Source organism: Bombina bombina, chromosome 2 (genome assembly GCF_027579735.1).
Source record: "Bombina bombina isolate aBomBom1 chromosome 2, aBomBom1.pri, whole genome shotgun sequence".
NCBI classification, from domain to species: domain Eukaryota; kingdom Metazoa; phylum Chordata; class Amphibia; order Anura; family Bombinatoridae; genus Bombina; species Bombina bombina.
In genome coordinates this window covers 217,516,865-217,544,232 of record NC_069500.1, presented here as the reverse complement: position 1 = coordinate 217,544,232, position 27,368 = coordinate 217,516,865, and the positions used below count along the sequence as shown (strand labels likewise).

At 34.8% G+C, this 27,368-nt stretch overlaps 1 protein-coding gene across 1 annotated transcript in view; it reads left to right on the top strand.

The window, feature by feature from the left end:
* The window catches only part of EDIL3 (EGF like repeats and discoidin domains 3), a 1,373,680-nt gene that overhangs the window by 325,439 nt on the left and 1,020,873 nt on the right, over positions 1-27,368 (top strand). Inside the window, exon 2 of the mRNA XM_053701474.1 lies at positions 1,790-1,918. Within this exon, the coding sequence (XP_053557449.1) occupies positions 1,790-1,918 (129 nt within the window). The remainder of the gene's footprint in view (positions 1-1,789; positions 1,919-27,368) is intronic.

The window sequence follows — 27,368 nt, the reverse complement described above, 5'->3', positions numbered from 1 at the left end:
TTTCACCACTAGAGGGCGTTAGTTCATGTGTTTCACATAGATAACATTGAGCTCAGGCACATGAAGCTCCTAGGAGTCAGCACTAATTGGCTAAAAATGCAAGTCTGTCAAAAGAACTGAAATAAGGGGGTAGTTTGCCGAGGCATAGATACAAGGTAATCACAGAGGTAAAAAGTATATTATTATAACTGTGTTGCTTATGCAAAACTGGAGAATGGGTAATAAAGGGATTATCTACATTTTTAAACAGCAAAAATGCTGGTGTTTACTGTCCCTTAAAGCTCTGAAGGTGATGACTTAATGGCAACAGTTTTTACTTTGTGATATACCAAGCTTTTTGATCAAATTGTTAGTAATGTCACTAATGCGATAGTATAGTACATAACCCAACTTCAGTCCTCTCTGCAATCCAAGAGGTTAAAGGATTGAAAGGTCAATATTGATATGCTTATATTAGCAAAAATGCTTCTAGTAATATGCTACATGTGACTAGAAGGTCAGGATTTAAACACCATGCCTACTCAGAGAGATGGTTGCAGTGTGTATTGCATCTGTAAATACTGAATTGTGTCATACTAGACACTGCTGACTCTGAGAAGGTGCAGTGTCTGAATGTTGGTGCATTGGACAATCACAGCATATGTGTGTATGCCATTGAAAACCATTAATAACCTTTATTAAGAACCTTGTTTATGGAAGTGTATTACAAAAATGTTTTTATTTAAAATGTAAATGCACCCTAGCACATTTAAATTTTGACCTTTCTATCCCTTTAACACTAACTGAAACTAAACCCTAAGCCTAGCTTAACCCTATTTACCACACTACTTTAAAACTAAGGTAATTTCAAATATTCAAATGTATATATACACACACTATTTGGCCAAAGTATTTGAACACCCCCACTAATTAGGAAGTACAGGTGGGTTTAGCCACATCCATTGCCAATAAGTGCATACAATGTGGCGCATAGCCATGACATTTCCATAGACAAATATTTGCAGTACAATGGATCATACTGAAGAGCTCAGTGACTTGGCACTGGTAACATGGAACTTTGCCACCTTTGCCACAAGTCAGTTTGTGAAATTGCTTCTCTACTAGATCTGCCCCACTCAACTATTAATGCTATTATTGTGAAATAGAAGGCTCTAGGAAAAACAGCCCAGACATTAAATTGTAGACCAAACAAACACAGAGTGGAGCCTCAAAGTGCTGAAGCACATAGTATCTGTTGCATAACTCACTACAGAGTTCCAAACTTCCTCTGGAAGCAACATCAGCACAAGTCTCCATGGTTTCCATGGCTGAGCAGCTGTACACAAGCCTCACATCAAAATGAGCAGAGCCCAACCTCATTGAACACCATTGAGATGAATTATAGAGCCAATCCTTCTTATTAAACACCAGTGTCTGACCTCATAAATGCTTTTTTTGGCTGAATGGGCACAAATCCCGAATAAAAAATAAAGCAAAACTGCCATTTTACTAGGAAAATATTATAGGTTTGACTATGCTAGAGACATGGTTGAATTTGTGTCCCTGTTGCTTATCATAGACACTACTCAAAGATTAAATTTTATACTCACTTTACATGACCTTAGTAAATGCATGTTGTAATATTTTTACTTTTGTGTATATTTAATTTTTTGTTTTATTTAAATGAAGTTTTTCTTTACCCCCTTTTGAAATTGGTATAATGTTTTGCTAGGGGAATTTAAGTCTAGATTCTTATAAAATTAATTAAAATATCAAAAATGTGTATTAAAACATTCTTTTCCATTTCTAGGTGATGTGTGTGACCCAAACCCATGTGAGAATGGTGGAATTTGTTTATCGGATTTATCTGATGAAGCATTTTCTTGTGAGTGTCCAGTTGGCTTCAGTGACCCCAACTGTTCTAGTGTTGTGGAGGTTGGTAAGTGCACATTTCAGAAATTCTCTAATTCTCTGTCTAGAAATGTTGATCTCCAATGTCTTCAAATTGTATAGCTTCAAGACTGAACCATTTTAAAATTTTAGAAAAATCAGCAAAGCACGAGACTGACTTAATTGCATAAACAGGTTCACTTTCAGCAATAACCAGTTAACAAACCGGTTTAACCATCTACTGCATATATTACATACTTTTAACACACCTTCACACATATGGTTGTCCATTGGATTGTCACCCACACAACAGTATTGAGGCTTCTAAAGTATTAGTTGCAGTGTCATAATGGCCATGATATTGCTATAGCAACATTGCTGTGTAGATGTACTACTTACGACTATTGCTTCCTTGGAGTGGTGAAGTCTTCTTAATTAATGCCAGAGAGAACTACAACATAGTATAAAGCAGTATTGCAGCTCATTCTGTCATACAAGGAGTTATCTCTTTTCCTAACCAAAATCCATAACTCCTAGCCTTAAATAGATATAAAATAGCAAAAATGAAAATGCTCTAGAATGTATATATGCATTGTATTATTGCACTATTGCTTCTATGTAACCTTGGGTTTAACCCCTCCATAGGGATTAAACGCATAGTTAAGTCAGCCCCACAGCGAAAATGCACTGTTGGGAACTAGCTGAACACGTATGTTGAGCCAATGACAAAAGACAAATGTGTGTAGCCACCAAACACCTGCTAGCTCCCTGTAGTTTAGGATATGTACATATTATTTTCAACAAAGGATCATAAAATTACATCCTCTATCAGAATTGTGTGAGTTTAATTTTGACTTTCCTATACTTTTTAAATAATCTTACTTTAGAATGAGTTAATTTGCCATGAGCTATAAAATGTAGAAGCATAGATGTTAAAGGCAGATAAGAACCAGCAGGCCTACCAAGTCTGCTCATATTTCCTTCTGAAGAGTGAGCTTAAAGTCATGGTAAACCCAAGCGTAGAACAAATGCTAGGATTTAACATCACAAAAAATAAATTTGAGTTTCTCTCATTGTTTTGTAAAATACACTCACACTAACTGTTAAGAAAGCATATCGCTAACAGAGCGCCTCCGGACGCCAACGGCACAGCGCTTTCTTCGATGAGTTGGCTTTTCCATCTCTAGACCAATAGCCGTGTGTGTCAGCTGACATCCTAGCGTGGCTAGAGGTCTAAATGTAACCTCATTTAAAGGACCAATCAACACAGTAGATTTGCATAATCAACAAATGCAAGATAACAAGAAAATGCAATAGCACTTAGTCTGAACTTCAAATGAGTAGAATATTTTTTTTCTGACAATTTTAAAAGTTATGTCTTTTTCCACTCCCCCTGTACCATGTGACAGCCATCAGTCAATCACAAATGCATACACGTAACATGTGACAGCCTTCAGCCATTCACAAATGTATACACGCTTATTCTTGCACATGCTCAGTGGGAGCTGGTGACTCGAAAAGTTTAAATATAAAAAGACTGTGCACATTTAGTTAATGGAAGTAAATTGGAAAGTTGTTTAAAATGACATGCTCTATCTGAGTAATGAAAGTTTAATTTTGATTGAGTGTCCCTTTAAGAAGAACGCTGTGCAGTGGGCGGCCGGAGGTGCTCTGTTAGCGATATGCTTTCCTAACAGCTAGGGTGAGTGTAACGGTATATTTTACAAAATGATGAGAAACTCATATTCATTTTTAGTGTTGGTAAATCCTAGCGTTTATAATATGCTTGGGTTTACCATCACTTTAATTATACATTTCCCAAATATTCTTATACATGTATAATGTTTGTCTCTACCACCTCTATTGAAAGAAAGTTAATCTGTATATGAAGAAGTGCAAATTACTCCTCAACCTACTGTCACTTCATCAGTGATTGTGAACCCTTGTTTTGCTGTTGCTATTTTTCAGAAAAAGTATTTTAGCTTCAGCTTTATTAAATCACCTCATAAGAAAGGTCGTATCACCCTCTCCTCTCTAAGTTATACATATTAGGATCATTAAGTCTTTACTTACATGTTTTATGATGATGATGATTATTATTATTATTATTATTGTTGTTATTTGTAAGACTATGCTTGTAATCTTCTCATTAGACATTCTACTGCAAGACAGTGATATTGATTTAAAGCCTTTATATTGTAGCCAATACATGCAAAAAGATATGTACAAAGTAAAATAAATCAAGAATTAAAAAAATCTAAAACATATTATTTTCAGATATAATTCATTTATATTGTAGTGAGGGCTTGGTTTTCTCTTTTTTTTAATGCTTGTTATAACACATATTTACATTTTAGGTACAGCTCAGTAACTTACAGGGTTCTTCATCTTGTTCAACAAGATCCCAGAAAAAGTACTGTGTTAGCCAGTGAATTAGAAATAGATCCAAGAAAAATGGTGAATGAAATCTTCTCTACAAACACCTGGATATGCGCCCCATCCAACCTTTTATATATTTTCCTAAAAGAAAAGAACAGCTGTTCACATATCTTACTGTACACACTCTTGGACTTCACCAATGTACAGTCCTGATTGTGTTTTATAAAGATTGTATATTATAGTTCTCACCTTGGTTAACTTTCAATAATGGTGTAACAGACCCCAGGAAACATGGCTCTTAGAGATTTCATTTTACTTTTTTATTTTACCTATTTTTCTATATAAACACTCCTCTTTTTAAAGGGACATGAAACTCAATTTTTTCAATTATGATTCAGACTGCACACCCACCACCTAACCCAAACAGACCACATAGAAATTTACACACCATAAACACAGAACTCTCACTCTACTCTCTCCCACTCTAAACTCCCTTCTCCATGCAATCTCCTCCCATTCATGTCCTGAGGAATCCATCTCTCTGTATTCCATTCTGATCTCTGCCCTTGACAAAATAGCCCCTCCTTCATAGCTTGCACCCAACAGAAGCACTTCCAACTATGGCATGCACATCTGTCACGCTACTGGCAAAAATGCACCCGCACTGCAGAACTTGCATTACAAATATATGCTGTGCTCCTACTCCTCTGCCATAAACCTTGCCAAGCAAAACTACTTTGCAACTATAATTTCATCTATGCCCTACAATCTTAAGCATCTCTCCACTTTTAATGCACTCCATCTCCTCCCATTAGCACTTCTCTCACAGCACATTCGTTTTTAATACATTTCAAAACTAAAAGTGACTCTATCTGACATAAAATAACTGCCTACCGCAACAGCAATATCAAATTCTCACAAATCACTGCAATCTTTCAAACTCTGCTTACCCACAAACTCAGCACATTCACTCCTGTTACAGAAAAGGAGCTTTCTGCTCTCCTTTCATCTTCCCATCTTACTACCTATTCCCTTGATCCTATTCTCTCACAATTGCTACCTTCGCTTACCCCTACTTTTACACACACATGATTAACTTCTCCATTAAATGTGGTACATTTCTATCATCCCTTAAATTGATGTTAAACCTTAACTAATCAAATGCCATATATTTAATCTTCATTTAAAAAGTATATGTGTACCTTTTTTGTTTTTAATCCATCTGTGAAACGGTTACATTAGTGCATATTGTAATGCTTCTATTGGAATGTTATGCCGGCCTGTTATGCCGGCCCACTTGGATGAACTCTTTTTTTTTTTTTTTTTAAATGACAATTTCAGTGAATGTCCAATCAGCATGTGTGTCATATGACAATCTTGAAGTCCAGCCCCTTTAAAGCTCTCAGAAAGCCTATGTAGAGAGTGGATGTGACTCCTCTATACATAACAGCACAACCAAAAGAGGAAATGAAGGGTGGGCGGAGGAACAGACAATACCGATTAGGATTATAAATCTATTATTATAAAATATATATACACTAGGCTATTTAATCAAGTCCTGTGGGTTTCAGTATCATTTTACCTTTCTGCTCCAGACATTTCCTCTTTCCTGCTGACTCTTGCCATCAGCTGCCTAGCTAATATCACATCCTGGTAAAGCTCTCTAAAACTGAACTCTTATTTCCTCCCTCTACCAATCTCCTTATTCACCAAATCTCATTTACTGTGGACAACTCTATTATCACCTCTACCCCTCAGGCTTCCTGCCTTGTGCTCATGCTTGAATCAGAACTTTTCTTTTGCTCCCCACATTAAGTCATTTGCTATCTCCTGCCTCTTCCACCTTTAAAAATATCTATAACATTAATCACTTCCTCACCCAAGACACAGCAAAGATTCGTATCCACCCGCTTATCATTTCCCACCTTAACTATTGCAATTCTGTTTTCTCTGGTCTTAAAAGCTACTACCTGTCCCCAGGCCTCTGCCAGACTCATTTTCCTTAAAGGGACATGAAACCCAAAAAATGTCTTTCATGATTCAAATACAATTTTAAACAACTTTCCAATTTACTCCTATTATTTTCTTCCTTCTTTTGTTATCCTTTGCTGAAAGGTTTATCTAGGCAAGCTCAGGAGCAGCAGATAACCTAGGTTCTAGCTGTTGATTGGTGGCTGAATATATATATATATATATATATATATATATATATATATATATATATATATATATATATATATATATACATATATATATCGATTGTGATTGGCTCACCCATGAGTTCAGTTAGAAACCATTAGTGCATTGCTGCTTCTTCAACAAATGATACCAAGTGAATGAAACAAATTAGATAATGGAAGAAAATTAGAAAGTTGTTGAAAATTGTATTTTCTATCTGAATCATGAGAGAAAAAAATTTGAGTTTCATGTAAGCATTGCTCCACATCTGCTGCACCTCTTTGCCAACATCTACATTGGCTCCTCTTAGCCTCAAGAATAAAATTCAAAATGTTGACCCTAACATAAAAAACCCTCACAAACACTGCACCCTCCTATATTTTTGCCATTGTCTGCAAATACTCCCCAACTCGCCTCCTCCACCCGGCCCATAACGTACTTCTCTTCTCATCTCTCATTATATCCTCAGTCTTGTCTGCAAGACTTTTCTAGAACTGCACCTATCATATGAAACTCCTTGCCAGTCTGACTTTCTTTTAGTCTCAAAAACTCCATGAGGCCCATTTATCAAGCTCTGTATGGAGCTTGTGGGCCCGTGTTTCTGGCGAGTCTTTAGACTCGCCAGAAACAGCAGTTATGAAGCAGCGGTCTAAAGACCGCTGCTCCATAACCTGTCCACCTGCTCTGAGCACCCCCTGCTGGCAGCCCATTGGCCGCGAGTCTGCAGGGCTGCTGGTGCAATGCTGAATACAGAGAGTGTATTGCTCTCCACATTCAGCGAGGTCTTGCGGACCTGATACGCACTGTCGGATCAGGTCCGCAAGACCTTTGATAGATAGGCCTCCATGTGTTCTTTAAAAACATATCTGTTCACCAATGCTTAAAACTTACTTTAACGTGTCTCTACTACGTATGCTTCCCCCTTCCTCAAATTCCCCATGTACTTCCTTTAGCATATAAGCTCATTTTATGTAAAAACAGTTTACAGTAACTCAAGGGCAGGGCCCTCAACCCTTATGATTTATGTAAATGCTCTCTGATTATTGTACTCCACAATTTTATGTGCTTAATGTTACAGTGCTTAATGTTGGGGCTTTATAAATAATTATAATAATATTCATAATCATAATAATAAGATAGAACATTCAATTTTAAACAACTTTCCAATTTACTTCTTTTATCAAATTTGTTTAATTCTCTTGGTATCTTTTGCAATAGCGCAACCATGCACTACTGGAAACAAGCTGAACACACTGGGTGAGTGACAATGACAAGAGGTGTATATTTATGTGCAGCCACCAAGCAGCAGCTAGCTCCCATAGTGCATTGCTGCTCTTGAGCCTACTGAGTTATGCTATTTAACAAAGGATACCAAGAGAATGGAGCAAATTAGATAATAAAAGTACACTGAAAGTAGTTTAAAATGTCATGCTCTATCTGAATTATGAACATTTTATTTTTTGATTTTACTGTCTCTTTCAAATAGTTTTTCCTTAATGTATTTCCAATGACTTGTTACACCAGTTTTCAGGTTTGTGTATATGAAATTGCTGGTTTTGTTCTTTACAACCACAGCCTATTTAAATTGGTTTAGCTTGCACGTAAAATTAAATCTCATTATGTTATCACTTTGTGTACACACACTTGCTTCCTTATATTATATATATTTGTAAACCAAAGCCCAATACTTAAAGAGAACAAAGGAAAATTATAATTGTATTAGTTATCTCTTCTGCACCCCGCCGGGAGTGTAATTTCTTATGCTGGCTGTGTTTACATAACCTGTCAATAGTCTGGGTGAAGGTTCAGAAACTTCAGTATAGGCAAGGGTACCACAGACTAAATCAGCTACTTGTAAACAGTTTAATGCTCTCCAGCAGATAAAATGGATCACTGTGAACAAATTAAAGGGGACATTTTTGTTGGTAAACTGTCCCTTTAAGTCTCTTAGTTCTTCAATATTCTGCTGGCTGTTAATCTATTCCCTTTAGCTACACACCTTTACATATTCTATCACCATAGCTGACTCTTGTGTTATAGTCAAGTTGCATATGTGACATAAATTAGCAAAAACCTTGGTGACTTTATTTAGCAGTTTTTTTGAAATACATTGTTTTAGTACCATGCAACTGCATACCTCACATTTTCATTATATACACTCATAGGGAAACAGAGACTTTAAATAGTGAAAACCCAACCCCTAACAAAAAAGCTTTGAAGCAATCCCAAATTGTGCCAAACAGAGCGTATGTGTACTGTACTAACAAAGCAAAACTACAAATGCATTACTGTAGTGAATTGTAAAAGGTTCGAGAACAGCAATCTCATGACCATAGCTAGTGATTATGCGTGGGTTTTAATTGCACTCATAACTTACTGCCTCCAATACGCTTGGTCAACACAATACGTTTAAATCACTGATCCCTGTGAGCGCATAATACTGATTTAAATAATCCAGTTAGAAATGTTATTTGTTCTAAATGGACAGTAAAGTAAATGTTTAATGACTCAAATAGATTGCCTGATTTTAAAGATTGACTTATTTTGGTAAATTCATTCCTTGTATCCTTTATTGAAATGTAAACCTAGACTACAGTTATAGGATCTCGGGGGCTTGCACTGGTCGGTCTGAAGTTGTAGTTGGCTGCAGTGTTTGCAACAATATACAACATTGTTAAGAAGAACAATTAGAACACAGTGCTAAGAAATGTGCCCGCTCCTGCACTCATATGAGCCTGTATAGTTTTACTTTTCAACAAGTCAAAAGCAGAATATCTTTTGATGCATGAAAATTAGTTGAAATTCAAATTTCAGTGTCAATACATTTTTTATTGGGACTTGCACTGCTTTTACACTGCAATGGCAGAGCTGAGAGTGTCACGGTACTCAATGTAGCTACTCACAGACTGCACTGCTGCTCGATTTGCACTACAATATACAGTGATATAATATTCCCAACTCAAAGGAAAGCAAAGGTCGGAATATTTTCGAAATCAAAAATGGAATCTCACTACAACAGACATTCTTCACAAAAATACAGAATGAAAATTAGGCTGCAACCAAAGTAAATGGCTCACATGTGGAAATTTGTTTTCTCTGTTCTTATAAAAATACCCCTACTTAATATGCTCGATGATGCCTCTTGGCCCAAATAAGTATAAAATATGTACAAAAAGTTTGCTGACCCCCTTATTTAAACCATGGAAGCTATTTTACTGTTTCTTTAAGATATAATTTGCATATATTGTTCAGATGTATGTATGTTTGTGTGTGTGTGTGTGTATGTATGTATGTATGTATGTATGTGGTAGGCAAATCTGTTTAAAGTTTAGGAGCCAGAAAGAATATTTAGGAGCTAGACAGGGGTATTGGTATATAGAAATATATATAATATATAATATAATATATTCCCGCTGCAATCCCACTTGCTCCGCATGTCCCGTAGTGTGTTAGTGAAGTTGCTCCTCTGTTATACCTGACTAGCCCTGATGTCCTCCAGTCGTGTACTCATGTGTAGCAGTATTACAGGTCCTCCATATCGCCAAAGGAAGGCAGAAACAGCTCGGTTGGCCTAACCGGATCAGTGTACAACAATTCAAGTACGCAACACGCGTTTTGCCGCTGGGCACATTCTATGCGACTTTCTCAGGTATAACAGAGGAGCAACTTCACTAACACACCACGGGACATACGGAGCAAGTGGGATTGCAGCGGGAATTACCCGCTGTGAAGATTGGTAAGAAACATTATCCTGACACATACCCCAGGAGTTAGGGTCCCTTGGGCAAGGGTATATCCCTCAGGAGGTGGTACCCAGAAGTATTACTAGTCAGGATCCAATGGCCATTGGTTGTTAGTTCATTGGTTGTTAGTTATTAATTGTATAGGTTGATTAATTGATGATGATTAGTCACTTACTTTTGCACTTATATCTGAGCAATTGCACACATCAATAAATTAATTTCATCTGATATATGCTATATTTTGTGGTTATCTCTGGAATAGGGGCACCTGTCACCTTGGGACTATCGCACCTTGCTCACGCAACTGTATTGCAGGATATATTTACTATCTAGGATAGGTATATGTATGTGACGGCTAGGACATACTGTCTTTCTTTATTATAAATAAATAAATATATATATATATATATATATATATATATATATACACACAGTACATAGCTACCTTTAAATTTTGTAATTTGAGTGTAAAAATGCAGTAAGCCATCAAATCATAATGTATGTCACAGTTGTAGCTAATTAAGAGCAGAAACACGTTTCAACTTTGTAAAACTAAAATATATTTTGTCATGTATTCATTTCCGCTGGTAAAATGTACTAGGCAACTATGTACATTTTTTATCATACTGTAAATGAGTTTAACGGCATGTCTTCATTAATGTGGTGGTTGAGAAGAGAAGGTGGATTATTTATTTATAAGTTTAACTTCTTTTAGACTATAATTGTCTGGCACAATCATATTTTAGTATATTGATTACATGGAGAGAGAAATAAGCAATAATTGCGGTTTACTTGCCTTTGGATCATCAATCTCTGATATTAAATATATCAACGACTTTAACCAATTTTGAGAGAGAGATAGGGCTGATAGAACAAGATTATGTGTGGGTGGCAGGATAAAGTAAAGTAATGCAAGCTGATCATGCTATAGCAAACTGATAGAACAATCTTAAGTTAGAAATGGTAAACTGCAACAGGAGACTGATTGGTTAGAGCTGCAAATGACATCTGCTCAGAGCACAGGTGGCTAAAGAGAGAGGAAAGTAATAAACTGGTTTAATATTAGCTAACTTTTTTATTATTAAAATGTTGTTAGACATTAGAAAATGGTGAAACTTTTAAATTGTTAAAATAATTCTCCTCATTCTCACCATCTGGAACAGCATGAATATGGTGTACACAGAGCAGCAAATCATGTAAAAACTTTAGCATGTGCATTATTTATTGTTATAAATAGGTCAACTTACTGCTGTACCTATAGCCTCATACAATGTGCGCTAGATACTGGTGATGTTAGGGGAAAGGAGTAAAAGGACAAGTTAAAGGTGCATTAAGTCATATTGATCTATCATGTATTTGATAATTGACTGTTAGCAGCTGTTATGAATCATTTTCTATATTTATGCTATAGCTATAACTATTTTCATTGTTTATCAGCAATTGCCTTTACATTTTATTATACAATACTTTCAGTGAAAATGGCTCTGTACTTTATATGTGCAGTTCTGGTTTTTTTTTCTTATCACAATCAAAATTCCCAATACTTAAAGGGACAGCCTACTTTGTTTAAAAAGATAATCCCTTTTTTATCCATTCCCTAGCTTTTGATAACCAACACTGTTATATTAATACACTTTTTATTTCTGTAATTATCTTGTATCGAAGCCCCCTTATCTCAATGCTTTTTACAAACTTGTATTTCAGCCAGTCAGCGCTGATTTATGCATGCATAGCTCCAAGTGTGAGCACAATACTATCTATATGGCACACATATGAACTAGCACTGTCCAGCCATGCAAAGCTAATAAATTGTACTGATATAAGAGGTGAACTTCAGAGGCTTAGAAAGCAGCCTATGAGCCTTCCTAGGTTTAGTCTTCAACAAAGAATACCAAGAGAACAAAGCAAATGTGATGAAAAAAAGTTAATTGGAAAGTTGTTTAAAATTACTATACTATCCCATTAAAAACATATTACCTTACTTACTGAGTTCAACAGCTAACAGGACTTGATAAACCTTGGGCAACACTTTTTGACTTATTTCCAAATGCCCTAAAAGTTTGTAAATGCAACATTGATTTTGTGGATGAATAAACCATTCTGAAAAATATCTGCCACTGAAATGGATAATGTTTGGAAGCAACATTACTAAACAGAGACACTTCCTGCTGAATCGGCTAAAGGGAAAAAACATTAATAAGCACTTTTACAGTAATAAAAATTAGCACAATTAATACCCAAGCAAACAAACATACCCACTAACAGATGGTGCTTCTGTTCAAAACCCTTTAAAAGACAGAAAAACATGTCTATAAGGTTTTGGTGCACAACAGACTAGTGAAGCCTCTGCCATGTGTCATTTTTAACTCCTTTTTTTTTAAAGCCCTTAAAGCAGTGCTTTCCAAACTGTGTGTCGGGACACTCTAGTGTGTCGGCAGCAGTGTGTAGGTGTGTCCCTGCTTCAGCACAATTTTTTTTAAATTTAATTTTGTTAAAAAATTTTTTTTTGGTTTCTGACTTTCCGCCTGCCTGCTATGCATATCCCATGGTTGACACATGATTGATACCTAGTGGGTCACAGATCATCTTAACCAATTGGCGCAGCTCAGTGGGAACTTAAACTATTCCCATTGGCGGCTTTGGCGGCACATTGGCTCCTGACTGCACGTGTAGTCTCTTTAATCGGCTCGTGACTGCATGTGTAGTCAGTGAGTGGGACAGCAGTGTGTTTGCAGCAAGGGCAGTAGTCAGTAGGGCTCACGGAGCTCTGAGGGCGGCAGCTTAAACGCTTAGCTGAAGTCAAAGGTTTTTTTTTTTGCAGCTAGCTCCCAGTAGTGCATTGCGGCTCCTGCTATTGATATATGGATAGGAAGTGGAAGCTTAAAAATGCTTGATGATGAAATGTGAGTATCTTTAACTAATATTCCACTAAATATTCAGAAATTGTGTTCATCCCATCAACCTCATAAATCCCATTAAAATAGTAAGTAGCTATTGGTGTTATTAAACCTTTTTTTTTAATTCTTGCACATACATACTGTTACTTGTAAATACATAAAATACATATTATTATATAATTTATGTATGTGTCCGTATACTTTAAAACAAGTTAGTTTAACCTCCTTTATGCCAGTACAACTGAATTAATTACCGTGTTGCGAAATGATGTAGGTCTAAAAAGTGTGTCACCAACATGAAAAGTTTGGAAAGCTCTGCCTTAAAGGGACCCAAAACCCCAGCTGTATGATTTAGATAGAGCATTTGATTTTAAACAACTTTCAAATTTACTTCTTTAATCAAATGTATTTGATTCTCTTGGTATCCTTTGTTGAAGGAGCAGCAACACATTACTGAAAACTAGTTGAATACATTGAGTGACATGAGGCATATATGTTCACCCACGATCACCAGATAGCTCAGAGTAGTGCATTGTTGCTCCTTAACCTAGATAGTTATGTTTTTCAACAAAGGATACCAAAAGAACAAAGCACATTTGATTTTGGAATAAAATTGGAAAGTTGTTTAAAATTCAGATTATCCTAGCTTTGTGAAGGAATAATCTAGATTTTATTAAAGAGACAGAGACGAGTATTTTGCATAACCTTTTCCTTTACTGCTCATACAGCACTTTAACGAATACATATAATGTAAAGAAAAAAAAATTACAGATAAAGAAAAACATAAACCAATGAGAAAATAGTTTGAATGGTCAGTTATAAAATAAACCAATGAGAACAGTCCAAATGACCATAAACAGTCTGACAGTGTGCCAATCTTCCTCTTTGAACTTTGATGCAAATGAATAAACAAACATCTGAGAATAAAGAAACACAAGTCCCAGAATCATAAAACTGGAAAGAATCCTCCAACAGGATCGGGAAACAAGTTGATTGAAGAGAAGAATCTTCTCTCTGGAACCAGTAAAGTTGCTTGAAGAATCGGATGAATCTACTTGCAGGATAGGATAAAATCCATGACAGGAATTATATTCAACTTCAGAATCCTGGATTTGAAGGATTTGGCACTAGAATAAATAAAAGATAATGAAAATATAGTAAAATATATAATATTTCAAAATAAGGGAGGGAACAACAAACAAGAGGAGGGAAAATACTCGTCTCTGTATCTTTAATAAAATCTAGATTATTCCTTCACAAAGCTAGGATAATTTGAATTTTATTACAAGGACAGAGACTCCTATTTTGCTAGTTTAAAGCAAAAATAACATGAAATAAATACAATTAAACTAAATCATGAAACCAGCTGATGTGGAGTAGAATGAATTGGTTTAAAATAAAATTGTCTAAAAATTTTATCAGATGACCAATTTGCAGCATTTAAAATGACTTGGAGCGAAACAGATTTACAAAATGCCTTTGAAGCAGAAGCTCCTCTAATGGAATGAGGAGAAAAATCTTTATCCACACCAGCTTGAACCATGACCCATTTAACCCATCTACTAATAGTAGGAGAGGAAACTGGTAAATGAGGAACAGCGTAAGAAATAAGTAATTGATTGGAAGAAGAAAGCCTAAAGGGAAGGGTTCTTTTTTCATATTCTTTTAAACAAAGAGCTACACATAACTTAGGAAATTCAGGGAAATAAGGATAAAAAATAGAAGTAGAAAGAGTCTTGGTTCTACGAGAAACAGAAAATACAACCCCTTGAGGGGAAAACATCTTATGGCTTTAACATCAGAAACCCTTTTGAAAGACAAAAGACATAATAAAGTAATTAGTTTTATGGCAAGTTGTTTTAAAGAAAGAAAATGATTATCTGGCCAATTTTTTAAAAGGGAAAAAAACAAATCAACATCCCAAAAAGATTAATACCTAGAAGAAGGAGGACGTTTTAAACGAATGCATTTCATGAGTCTACAAATGACCGGATTCTGACCTATTGGATTATTATTTAAAAGTTCATGACCCTCGGATATAGCTGATCTAGCTACATTAATAGATCTATATGCCAAACCAGCTTGATAAAGTGAAGAAAGATAATTAATAACTTCACTCAAAGAAGCTGAAATGAGATCCAAGTTCCTAAGATTACACCAGCTAAACAATTTAACCCAGGAGGATAAGTAACATTTCTTGGTTCCAGGAGCCCAGGAGTCTTGAAGGAGGAGATTAGCCTCTTCCTAAAGACCGACGCCTGACTAGGAACCCCTGAAACCATCCAGGCAACGAGTTCTAATTTGCCTTGAAGAATGAGATTGTGAAATTCTCAGTTGGGATCTGTAAGAAGATTCGGTTGAACTGGAAGCAAGATTGGAGGAAGGTAAGACATCTCCAGAAGAAGAGGGTACCAGACAGAGTTGGTCAAAATGGGGTAATTATTAGAAGGGAGATCAAATGTCTCTTGACAAAAAGGAGAGTCCTGAGAATCATCGGAAAAGGAGTAAAAGCATAAGCTCCTTTAACATGTTTAAAGAAAAGCATCCATGGCTAGAGCCTCCGGATCTGGTCTCCAACTGAAATAAGGGAAGACCTGATGTTTCAGACAAGATGCAAAAATATCTACTACAAAAGGACCTCTTAGTTGTGCAGTCTTCTGAAAAATTACAAGATTCAATTTCCAATCGCTGTAATCCGTAAGATATTTCGAACCCCAATCTGCAAATTGGTTGTTGAGACCAGGAATATATTCTGCTTGAACCAAGATATTTTGAGCAAGACAATAATGCATGAAAATACTTGTTAAATCTGATAAAGATTTTGAAGTCGTTCCTCCAAGATGATTGATATAACGGACTGCTGAAATGTTGTCCATACGAAGTAAAATAGAGATAGGATGATTGCTTTTGACAAAACTTTTCACTGCAAACACTCCGGCAAGAAGTTCTAAACAGTTGATATGAAGAGATTTCTCTGCCTGAGACCATTTCCCACCAGTGATAGAAGAACCACATCTTGCACCCCAACCAGAATTGCTTGCGCCGGATTCTATTATTAAATCCGGAGTATTGCTGAAAATTGCTTTGCCATTCCAGGCTTCTATGTTGAGAAGCCACCAATTCAGTTCTTCTGTTGCTTCTTCCGACAGGGAAATCATGTGTTGGTAAGAGAAACCTTTCTGAAGATAATGAATCTTAAATCTCTGAAGAGCCCTGTAATGAAGAGGCGCAGGAAAAATAGCTTGGATAGATGAAGACAGGAGACCTATAATTCAAGCTAAAAGACGAATAGGGAAACTGTCTTTGGATAGAATATATGAAATCTCTTTATTCTTTTTATCTTGTCTAGAGGTAAACTGAGAGTTGTTGTCAAGGTATCTATGTTGGAACCCAAGAAAGTCAGAATCTGAGATGGAGTAAAAGAAGACTTCTTGAAATTTATAATGAAACCTAGAGATTGAAGGAGATGAATAAAAATATTCAAATGTTCCTTGAGAATTGATGGAGATTGATGAATAATTAGAATATCGTCCAGATAAATAATAAGACAAATTCCTCTTTTGCGAAGCCAAGAAACAACAGGCCTGAGAATCTTCGTAAATGCCCAAGGAGCAGATGAAAGACCAAAAGGAAGGCAAGTGAACTGCCAAAGTTGTTTTTCCAGAAAAATATTAAATATTTCTGAAAATCTAAATTAATAGGGACTGCAAGATAAGCATCTTTCAAATCTAATCTGACCAACCAATCTTTGTTGTAACGGCAATCCCTTAAAAAATGAATGCCTTCCATCTTGAAATGATTGTAAACTAGAAAATGATTCAGATATATTAGATTTATTACTGGACAGAAAGAACCTTCTTTCTTTTTCACTAGAAACATGTTGCTTATGAAAGAATTTTCTTTGGAGTAAACAATTTATATGGCTTGTTTTGAAACTAGATCCGAGATTTCTATATCTAGAAGATTTTGGTCTTCTTTTGAAAACGTTATTGGTATGGGAAAGAATTCCTGGAAAGGAAGGTGAATAAAGTCTAGAGAAAGGCCAGAAACCACTTGTAAAACCCAAGGATCTGCTGTAATTTTTTGCCACTCTGAAATAAAAAGAGCTAGTCTTCCCCCGATTCTTTGATGGGAAAAATTTGTGAAAGAAGAGGTGAGAAAACTTACTCTGGAAGGGTCTTCTAGATGATCTGTTTCAATATGATCTGAAATTTCTGGATTGTTGATATCTTGATCTTGATAATGAGGAATTTTGGGGAGCAAAGTTTTGAAAATGAAAAATTGAATTGGACAAAAATTAGGACAAAATCTATGTTTACATATTTTTATTTAGTTACACCAGTTTTGTAGAAAGGATTATAAAGAAAACTGAAAAAAATGTTTTTTCATTTTTAAACTCTATATTCTTTTCATTTGCTCATCCATAGTTAAAACACAGCATTTAAATATATTTTAGCAGTTGTGAAATGTATGAGTACAGATCAGTTTCCCTTAATCCAGTTTAAAAATCATGGAAATTATACACTTTTTAAAATAAATCTAGGCACTCTAACGTAGATCCAAAAAATGTTGCAAAAAGCTATTCTAAAGAAGATAGTAATAAAAAATATATATCTTCCATAGAAAGGTAAATATGCCGAGCTCTAACTCTTCGACTTCAGGTACTTAAAGGGACACTGAACCCACATTTTTTATTTTGTGATTCAGATAAAGCATGCAATTTTAAGCAACTTTCTAATTTACTCCTATTATCAATTTTTCTTCGTTCTCTTGCTATCTTTATTTGAAAATGAAAGTCTAGAACCTTGGACAGCACTTGTTTATTGGTAGATGAATGTATCCACCAATCAGGAAGAACAACTCAGGTTGTTCACCAAAATGGGCCGGCATCTAATCTTACATTTTTGCTTTTCAAATAATGATTCCAAGAGAATGAAGAACATTTGCTAATAGGAGTAAATTAGAAAGTTGCTTAAAATTGCATGCTCTATCTGAATCACAAAAGAAAAAATTTGAGTTCAGTGTCCCTTTAACTATCATGTTTACATCCTGGGCATTATATATTATACTTTTTTTTTTTTTTTTTTAAAGTAAAGATTAGTCAACATTAGAACTTTTTGCAATAAAAATGTTTTCCTAATTTATTACGGCACTATAAACCATGTTTTTGTTTTTTATAATTTGTAATTCACATAATTAAAATAGATAATTTTACTATCCAAAAATAATTTATATTAAAGGGACACAAAATCCATTTTTTTATGATTCAGAAAGGGCATTAAAAAAATAAAAATACTTTGTTGAAGAGAATACTCAGGTAGTTAGTGTACACATCTGAGGATTAAATGGCTTTTTAGCAATTACACGGAAGCAATATTTGCAAAATGTTTACATTTTTTTGTAAAATTGCTTCCATATAGCTCTCCTGAGAAGTCATTTTAATAATAGAAGTAAATTGGGGAAAAAAAAATATGTTACATTAATATGGGCCACACCAGTAACTCTATACTTTTAGTGATAGGGATATTTTTATTTTAAAACAGTATGTGTCTATATTTTTTATACTCATATACCAGTTTTTAAATGCTTGATTCCTACTTCAAAGTTACAAAGCCCACAGTGTTCCTCTTACAAAATAAAACCTTTATCATTGAGTAAGCAAGTACTTATTTTCTCCTGATATGTGTTCTGATTTAGGGCCCGATTATGAGTGGCACGTTAACAATAGTGTGCAAGCGATATCGTGTTTATCGCGCCTGTTAGCGTGCGTACAAGTTGAAAGTAAACGCAATTGCTTGAGTGCAATTAATGGTAACACACGTCAGGTTAGTGCAACCTCAAAGCTTTGATTAATTGTTATGATCTAATAAAAAGTTGCACCAAACACATCAAAATTACACGTAAAAGTACAGTTACAATCATAATACAGGCAGTCCCCGGGTTACGTAGAAGATAGGGACTTTAGGTTTGTTCTTAAGTTGAATTTGTATGTAAGTTGGAACAGGCACTTTTTTTAGGTGAAACTCTAGCCAAACATTTTTTTTTTGTTTTGGATAGCATAGGATAAAGTTTGTTTTGCTATCTGTGCCCCTGTTCAGAAAATTTCACATCACTTTCTGTCCTTGTGACAATTGGATTTTCAGTATTTTGGATTATCCTGGAAAGAAGGATTGTCGATAAAGCTCTATTTTCTCTGTATGTAAGTACGAGTTGTACTTAAGTCGGATGTCTGTAACCCGAGGACTGCCTGTACTGTCTAATAAAAATTATTTTAAAAAATAATGCACAAAAAAAAAGTTATAAAGGCTCAAAGATATCAGGTCTCAGGTGTTAGGGAAAAAAAGGCAAGAAAAGGGCTTTAACAGAGATATATACAGACATGCATACATACATGTCTAAATGTGTGTGTGTGTGTATACATGTGTTTATGTATTTATATGTTTATATATGTATTTACAGACATATATACACATATAAACAAATAAATACATACAGTATGTATATATATATATATATATATATATATATATATATATATATATATATGCATTGGAGCCCTTTGCAGTCAAGAAGATGAAAACATGAAAAAACATATTCATGCAATATTCATATTTAATAAAAAGGTGTTAACTATGTATTAACTGAAAATATTTCACATTCCAATGTTCTGTAACATAAGGGAATATGTTCTAAGTATTTATATATATATATATATATATATAAGTCCCAACAGGGCGTACTCTGACCTTATAATCAGCCACCAGCGTGCAAGTTATAAATCCATAAACAGCATGCACTCGCTGGATTTAATGAAAAAGTTATTTTATTGGCCCATTAATGATAAAGTGCTTTTATTGGCACACAAATATTACACGTGACATTTTGGAGATCTCACCCCTCACAGACTAAGCAAAAATGTGTAAATCAAACCGTGTATTTAACAGATGCTAAGACACCCCCTTATCAGAGAAGAACCGCCTCTAGCCACTAGTGAATAACCAATCATAATACTTTAAATAAAACAAAACAAAAAAAAAGAGATTTGACTAAATATAAACATATATCTCACAACACAATTGAGCAGTATTTGTGCACATGTGAACAAATATTGTTATAATTATATGTGAATTGAACCGGCATATACATTTTATTTCAGTATAAGTGGGGGAAAAAAACAAAGGTAAATAAATATCAACACAATTGTTTGCGTGACATACCGCCTCAGATTATAGTTATCACAAACATTCTGCAATCCTAATATGTCATCTCATCTATATTACACTCAGCTTTATAAGACAATTATATCCAGCAGATCATATAATGATAATAGCACTTTACATTAGTTCCTTATTGTTGTAAGCAATTCCCACAGTTCCACATAATATTCTGATATAAAGTATATACTTACTTCAAGTTTTCATATCGGATGCCAGCACTGAGCATGCCACGAGTGTGAGGGGTGTTACCCACTACCGTCATCCTGTGCATGATCCAATCAAAATTGTGTGTGTCAGAGGAGGCGTGTATATGAAAAAAACATCAATAATACATATGTTTAGTGGAATAATGAATATGATAAACTTCAACTAAAGAGTTTTACTAGTTACATGCCATCAAACCCATGCCTCACTATGTTCGCAAATCCGGGAGGTGTCCAAACATAACACGTCCAAGTACTTGTTCACCAATTGGATTTGTTTACTCACAGGGGTCGGGGTTATCACTCGGCACCTATGTTAATCTGCTATAGAGTGAATATTGGGAAATGATATCAAATATCTAATAATCCATTATCATTATCAGTGTATGGGAAACTAGATATATAACAATGGGTAAGTTATAGCTCCCTGGATCATTCAAGGGTTAAGACTTTTTAGGCCAATAAAAGCACTTTTTCATTAAATGCAGTGAGTGCATGCTGTTTATGGACACACATATATATATATATATATATATATATATATATATATATATATACAGTATACATAGAACCAAAATACCATAAGATACATGTTAAAATATGTATTTATGAATAAATAGGACATATTCTGCTGTGTGAAGAACATTGGAATGTGAAATATTTATCTTTTAATGTTGGGTTAGCGCACATGAGAATATGCGATCAGGTTAGTGCGCGAGCAGGGTGTTTTTCCACTTTTTTTCCTTCATTGACTTATATGGTGGAATACGTTAACGCACGCACACACGTGTGAGTGATAACTTTTAACTTTCAACCAACATGCACAAAAAGCTTACTTCTAGCGGAGTTAGTGTGCGAGTGGTCGCGGAAAATACCACTCCACTTGTAATCTGGCCCTTAACATTTAGTAGGAGCACTTTACATTTAGGTAAAACTGTTAATAACAGTAAGCACATTAATTGCAAAACATTGGAATAAGAATGTTGCAGGTTTTTAACCCCTAAATTTACTTGAACTAGAGCTCAGGGACATATTTGTCAAAATTGCCTGCTGGTTTGCTAAATATATTATCAAAAATGATAAATTGATAATTATATCTGTTAGACATTAGTACTAAGAAATTTTCAGAAAACTCTATGCTGACTATTTACACAAAGCACACATGCATGGTTTGCCTTTGATTGCAATTTTCTATGCCGTTAAACCACCAAATAAATTGTTTTAGAAATAACTCTATACATGTTGCCATCCTTCCACGGCTTCTCTGACAATTTTTTTTTAACACATTGTTTACATTTTCCTTTATACATTTTTTTTTCTTTTTTCTATTTAAGTATCAGGAGACATGCTGGACATGATGGTGGTGTAGAAGCAAGGGAGAGAAATATACATTTGAGAGAGAGAAACACAGCAGAAATGATAGAAATGACCTTCTAGAACAAATAAAAGCTTTGGATGCTTCAGTAAGGTCATCACAGATTCTGTGGACAACAAACATAAACCAAGAGTCTGTCAAACACGAGCCCCACTGATGCTTTTGGTTTATGATTTGAGGTGTATATATCATATATATATATACATTGCATTCCATTTGCTGGCATCAGGGAGCCGCTATTACAATCAGGGAGAGTTGGAATGCCTGGAGAGTGTAACAACAGCAATTTGAAAAATAGAAGAGGAGGATATCATGCGAATGACCTCCTAACAGCAGAAGCCAGATGGATTTTTCAACTCCAAACCCTGCACCCAATTGGCCTAAACTTTGAATTATGCCTAACCAGTTTTTTACAAGACAATTGACAATATCCCCCAAATATATACATTTTTAATATCAATTGAGTGATCCTTATGTGTTTCTACAACATATTTCTTAGGATGTCTTTGCAGTAAAATTGTGCAAAAAAAAAAAAGGACCAGATCACTTTTTTAACTATGTATTTATTTATAATTTTTACTCCCAAAATAATAATTTTTATTCACAAATATTCTTAATTATATATATATATGAAAGATATTTGCCAGACATTCTCATATTTAAAATCATGTTGAAAATGACCCTGATCTAACTATGTACTTATTCACATTTTTCTCCCTAAATAATGATTTTTATAGCAAATATTTTCAATTTATGAGCAATTTAAATGAAATATGCAAGAGATTCTCTGATTCCAAATTGGTGTTGAAAATGATCCTATGAAATAAACACTGCATCACATAAAACATCAAAAAAGGGAATATGCCTTTAAGGAACCTAATTAAGAATAGGGTAAAAAAAAAGACCCCTCTCCACCCTAAGTATCCAGCTTGACAAAGGCTGCTTAGACAGCTGAAACACATTGCTAGGATACAGCACTATTTGGAAATTCACACCTTTTTGGCCCAGACTGGACCGTCACAGGGGAAGCCGTAGAGCAGGAAGTAAAATTCATTCAGTGAAACACTGCCACAAGACTCCACCTCCCTCCTGCTCCAGAATCGGTCTGACCCAGGAAATACAGGATAATATTGAAAGAAACAATCACCTCAGGACGCAAATAAGACTGGGAAAGATAGACAGAATTTGGCTTTTGGATGCCATTTATTATCCAGTGATCTGAATTGACTTTGATTAATACCAAACACAGTGCATATCTCATATTCCACCCTATTTAGGAAACCCAAGTTAAATTTGGACAATACTGCTTTACCACTTAAAGGGGCATTAAACACTTTGAGATGGTAAGATAAAATGATAAATTGTATATAATTAAACAACTCTGCAATATACTTTCATTATTTATTTTGTCCTCTTTGCCTGTAATTCCATTCTGAAATTGTGAGCTTTTTAGTTCCTGTTAGAAATGGAAGTGCAGAACACTGTTAAATCCAGCACAACCATTGGCTGCACACTCTAATGACCTAATTGGCCACAGCAGATAAGGTAACACAAGTTACAACATGGCAGTTCCCAGTGTTTTATAGACGCTAAAACTTTACATTTATTTTGTCACTTTTTAAACAACTAATGAAACTTTAAAAAATACATCTACATGTTAGTCATGGACTAATCTTTTCTTTGAATGCATAATTATATCTAGCATGTATTTAGTGTTTAATGTCCCTTTAAGAGCAGATGATTATATGCTGTCTGATTTTAAGTTGTTTGATGTTTTGATATTTTGCTATCTGCCATTTGATCTTAAGCTGCAACTCTTATCTTGTCAGTAATATATAGCACGTTGATAGTAGGAATTTGGCATTGGATGATATTTCCTACTTTCTGCTTATTTGATTTTATATATACAGCGTATTTTGCACAGGAAGGTTGGCAAACCTAGGGAAACTGACATTTGTTTTTTAATATGATGTTTTTAATTTGTGATTTTTGGAACAATATTAAATGTTATTGATTGTATCGGATCATCACTCTTTTGGATATATATATATATATATATATATATATATATATATATACATATATTTATATATATATATTTATATATATTATAATTGAAAATTACAGCACTCTCACAAACCAGAAAGTCAATATTTATATCAGGGTGCATCAGGAATAATATAACTGAATAAAGAACATGCACTCACTGGAATTATAAATTCGCCAAACTTTACTACGTGATGTTTCAAGGTTTTCTGAGGAAGGGGTAAAAACCTTGAAACCTCACGTAGTAAAGTTTGGTGAATTTATAAATCCAGTGAGTGCATTTTCTTCATCAGTTATATATATATATATATTATTTGTTAACTTCTAGCCAGACTGCTGTATGCAGAAACTAATCACCCACATTTTATTATTATTATTCTTTATAAAGCGCCAACAGATTCCGCAGCGCTGGGTACAAGGATAACAGTACAATGGAGAAACAATATGATAAAAGACAAAATTTTACATACAAAATACAGGGGGAATTGAGGGCCCTATTCCCTTGGGAACTTACAATCTAGATATTTATAGAGACACTATTCCATTATATAGGCTTAGGCTCCCTCTTTGAAGAGCGCAGACATTGGGTGGATTTATCACAATCTGAAAGGCTGTCTCTGATCAACCGCAGAAGCATCAGTGCAGGCGCTGCATGAGATGTAGATGATCTCATAGTGCTAAGCACTCAGGGAAAAGAGGGAAATATTGAGCTGGTCTCCCCAATCTGTTATTGACACTAATGATATTTCTGCCACTCCCAGCATTTCTGCTATAGCCTTTACTCTGGTCCAGGAGAAACTTGATTATGAGCCTGAGAAGATGGTGGAGGAGGAAGCTATTCCACAACAGAGTCCATACGCAATGGGCAGCAGCCCAACTTCCTCCCCTGTTTTAGGCCAACAGTCTCCTTCTGTATTCTTTCCCTCTCCATCGCCACTATCATCCCCTGTTGTAGAGCAGCCAGATCCCACAACAGCATTACCCACTACCCACTCTATCAGTACTAGAATCACTGGCAGTTCTACCACCACCACTATGAGAGGAAAAAGTGTTCCAGAAAGCGCAGAGAGAACTGGTGGTGCCACATCTCAAACCACCGGCAAGGAGACCTCAATAGCTGTAGAAGGGCAGGCAAAGGCAGCAACTGCTTAATGTTGCTTAAAGGTGTGGGGCCACTTTATTAGCACTGGAGATGACTGCTTTGCAAAGTGCAAACTGTGTTGCAAAGAAGTTAGCCCTTATTTTCAGACTAAAATGATACCTTTTAAGATGGGGAACATATTTATTAATGTTTTTTTTTTCTTGAAAAATGTGCATAGAAAACATATTCTAAGAAGATTGTTGTACGATCAGTTGAGTTGTTGTGGTAGTGACCACATGTGGTGCTCTCATTACTTTTCACTGCTGCTTGACACTTTACATTAAAGGGACAATCTAATCCAGAATTTGTATTGTTTAAAAATATAGATAATCCCTTTATTACATATTCCCCAGTTTTGCACAACCAACACAGTTATATTAATATACTTTTTCCCTCTGTAATTACCTTGTTGAATCTAAGCCTCTGCAGACTGCCCCCTTATCTCAGTGCTTTTGACAGACATGCAGCTTAGACAATTAGTGCAGACTCCTTAATAACTCCACTAGAGTGAGCACAATGTTATCTATATGACACACATGAACTAGTACTGTGAAAAACTGTCAAAATGCTCTAAGCTAAGAGGTGGTTTTCAACGGTTTACAAATCAGTTTGCTAGCTCGGTTTAGCTTTTCAAAAATACCACCAAGGGAACAAAGCAAATTTAATGAAAAAAGTCAATTGGAAAGTTGCATGCCCTATCTAAACCATGAAAGTTTAATTTTGACTAGACTGTCCTTTTAAATGTTGGCATGATCTTCCCAACTGAAATGTAACCAACAGTAAGAAACAGTCACAATAATAAAAAATGAAAATGAGGCTGCAATCAAAGTATGATTCTGAATGGCTCATTTGTTTGTCATATTTTTTAAATTTCATCAATAAAAAATTGAGGAAATTGGTTCTTAGCATGCACAATACCACTGAGAGTTAACACTAGTTTTATTGAAACATTTGAATGCTACAAGAAATGTCAAGGGGAAAATTAATTCCACTATTGAAATGTCAAAAAAGACAGACATTCTCCGATACCCAGTTATTACTATGAAAAAATAAATTACATCTCTCAAATTACATAATATTTATGCTGGTTATTTTTTATGTTTGTTTGAACCAAATGTTGGTAAATCAGCACATTAATGCAGCAGTTTGTATAAAATTCAGGTTACAATTGTCAACTTTTGTTTCAAATATCAAATTCTCACGTGTTGTGTCAAGATAACATATTCATTTCAATAGATAATGCATGCAGAGTGAAAAACGTCTTGCTGGGCAAAGTAAACATTGAGTAAATGGGATATCTTGTGAAGAGTTGTTGTTGTTGTTTGTTCATAATTAAGTTAAAAATGTCATGAATAGCGTTCTTGGAAATCACTATTTTCAATGGTTATTTACAAACTAGAGCCCAATAAATATTATTTTATATCTTCTCTGATACATTTTTTCCATGTTTATTCTATGCAAAATAAATTCATATTTTTAAAATGTTTTATTACAAAAAAATTATTTAATCTTTTGATAAAAAAAACTTTTGCTAAATAGAGAATAAAATATGCATTATTTTCTAAGAGCGAGAAATAAAAAAACATATATTTAAAAGAATGTAACTTTGAAATATGAACAATAATCCATCTTTTTTTTCTGCTGGGATATTGATTACACTATAATATTATGGAAAAATATACAGTAAATTGCAATACTGGTCTTCTTTCAATAATAATGCAGCATGCCGTTGAAACCCAAAGGAATAATCAAAAGATTTTACTGAACTGAATATCTTACTTTTTGGCAGCATAGTATATAATATTTGTTAAAATGTAATGAAGCTTGACCTTGAAAAATTAGTTCTTTCATAAAGGAAACCAAAGTATTGATGCAAGTGTCTTCATTTGTGTCTATAATGATACGATGAGGCCTAATTATTAACCTGGTAAGATGGAGCCTGCATGAAGTGATCATTAATCAAATAGAAAACTATTATGCTGTATTTATTGGGTGTGGAAATTTCTAAACAATTTACTTTATTCAGGGTACAGCAGCAAATTAGACCATGCAGCCTCATCTCAATCACTGAGCCGCATTCAACCTCATATGAGACCTACTCCTCCACACATTCTCTAAGCCACATACATACATTATACCGAACTCCAATGTCCTGAAAACAACTAATAAATAATTGTAAATAGGCTTACAAGTAGGAGTAGGTAACTTAAATCTGTGAGGAAAATTTCCACCAATGCCCCAGCTGAATCAAGGCTAAATAGTTTTAATTAGAAAAAAATGTTTTTCTCCATTCACACACTAAAATTTATTAAATCAAAAT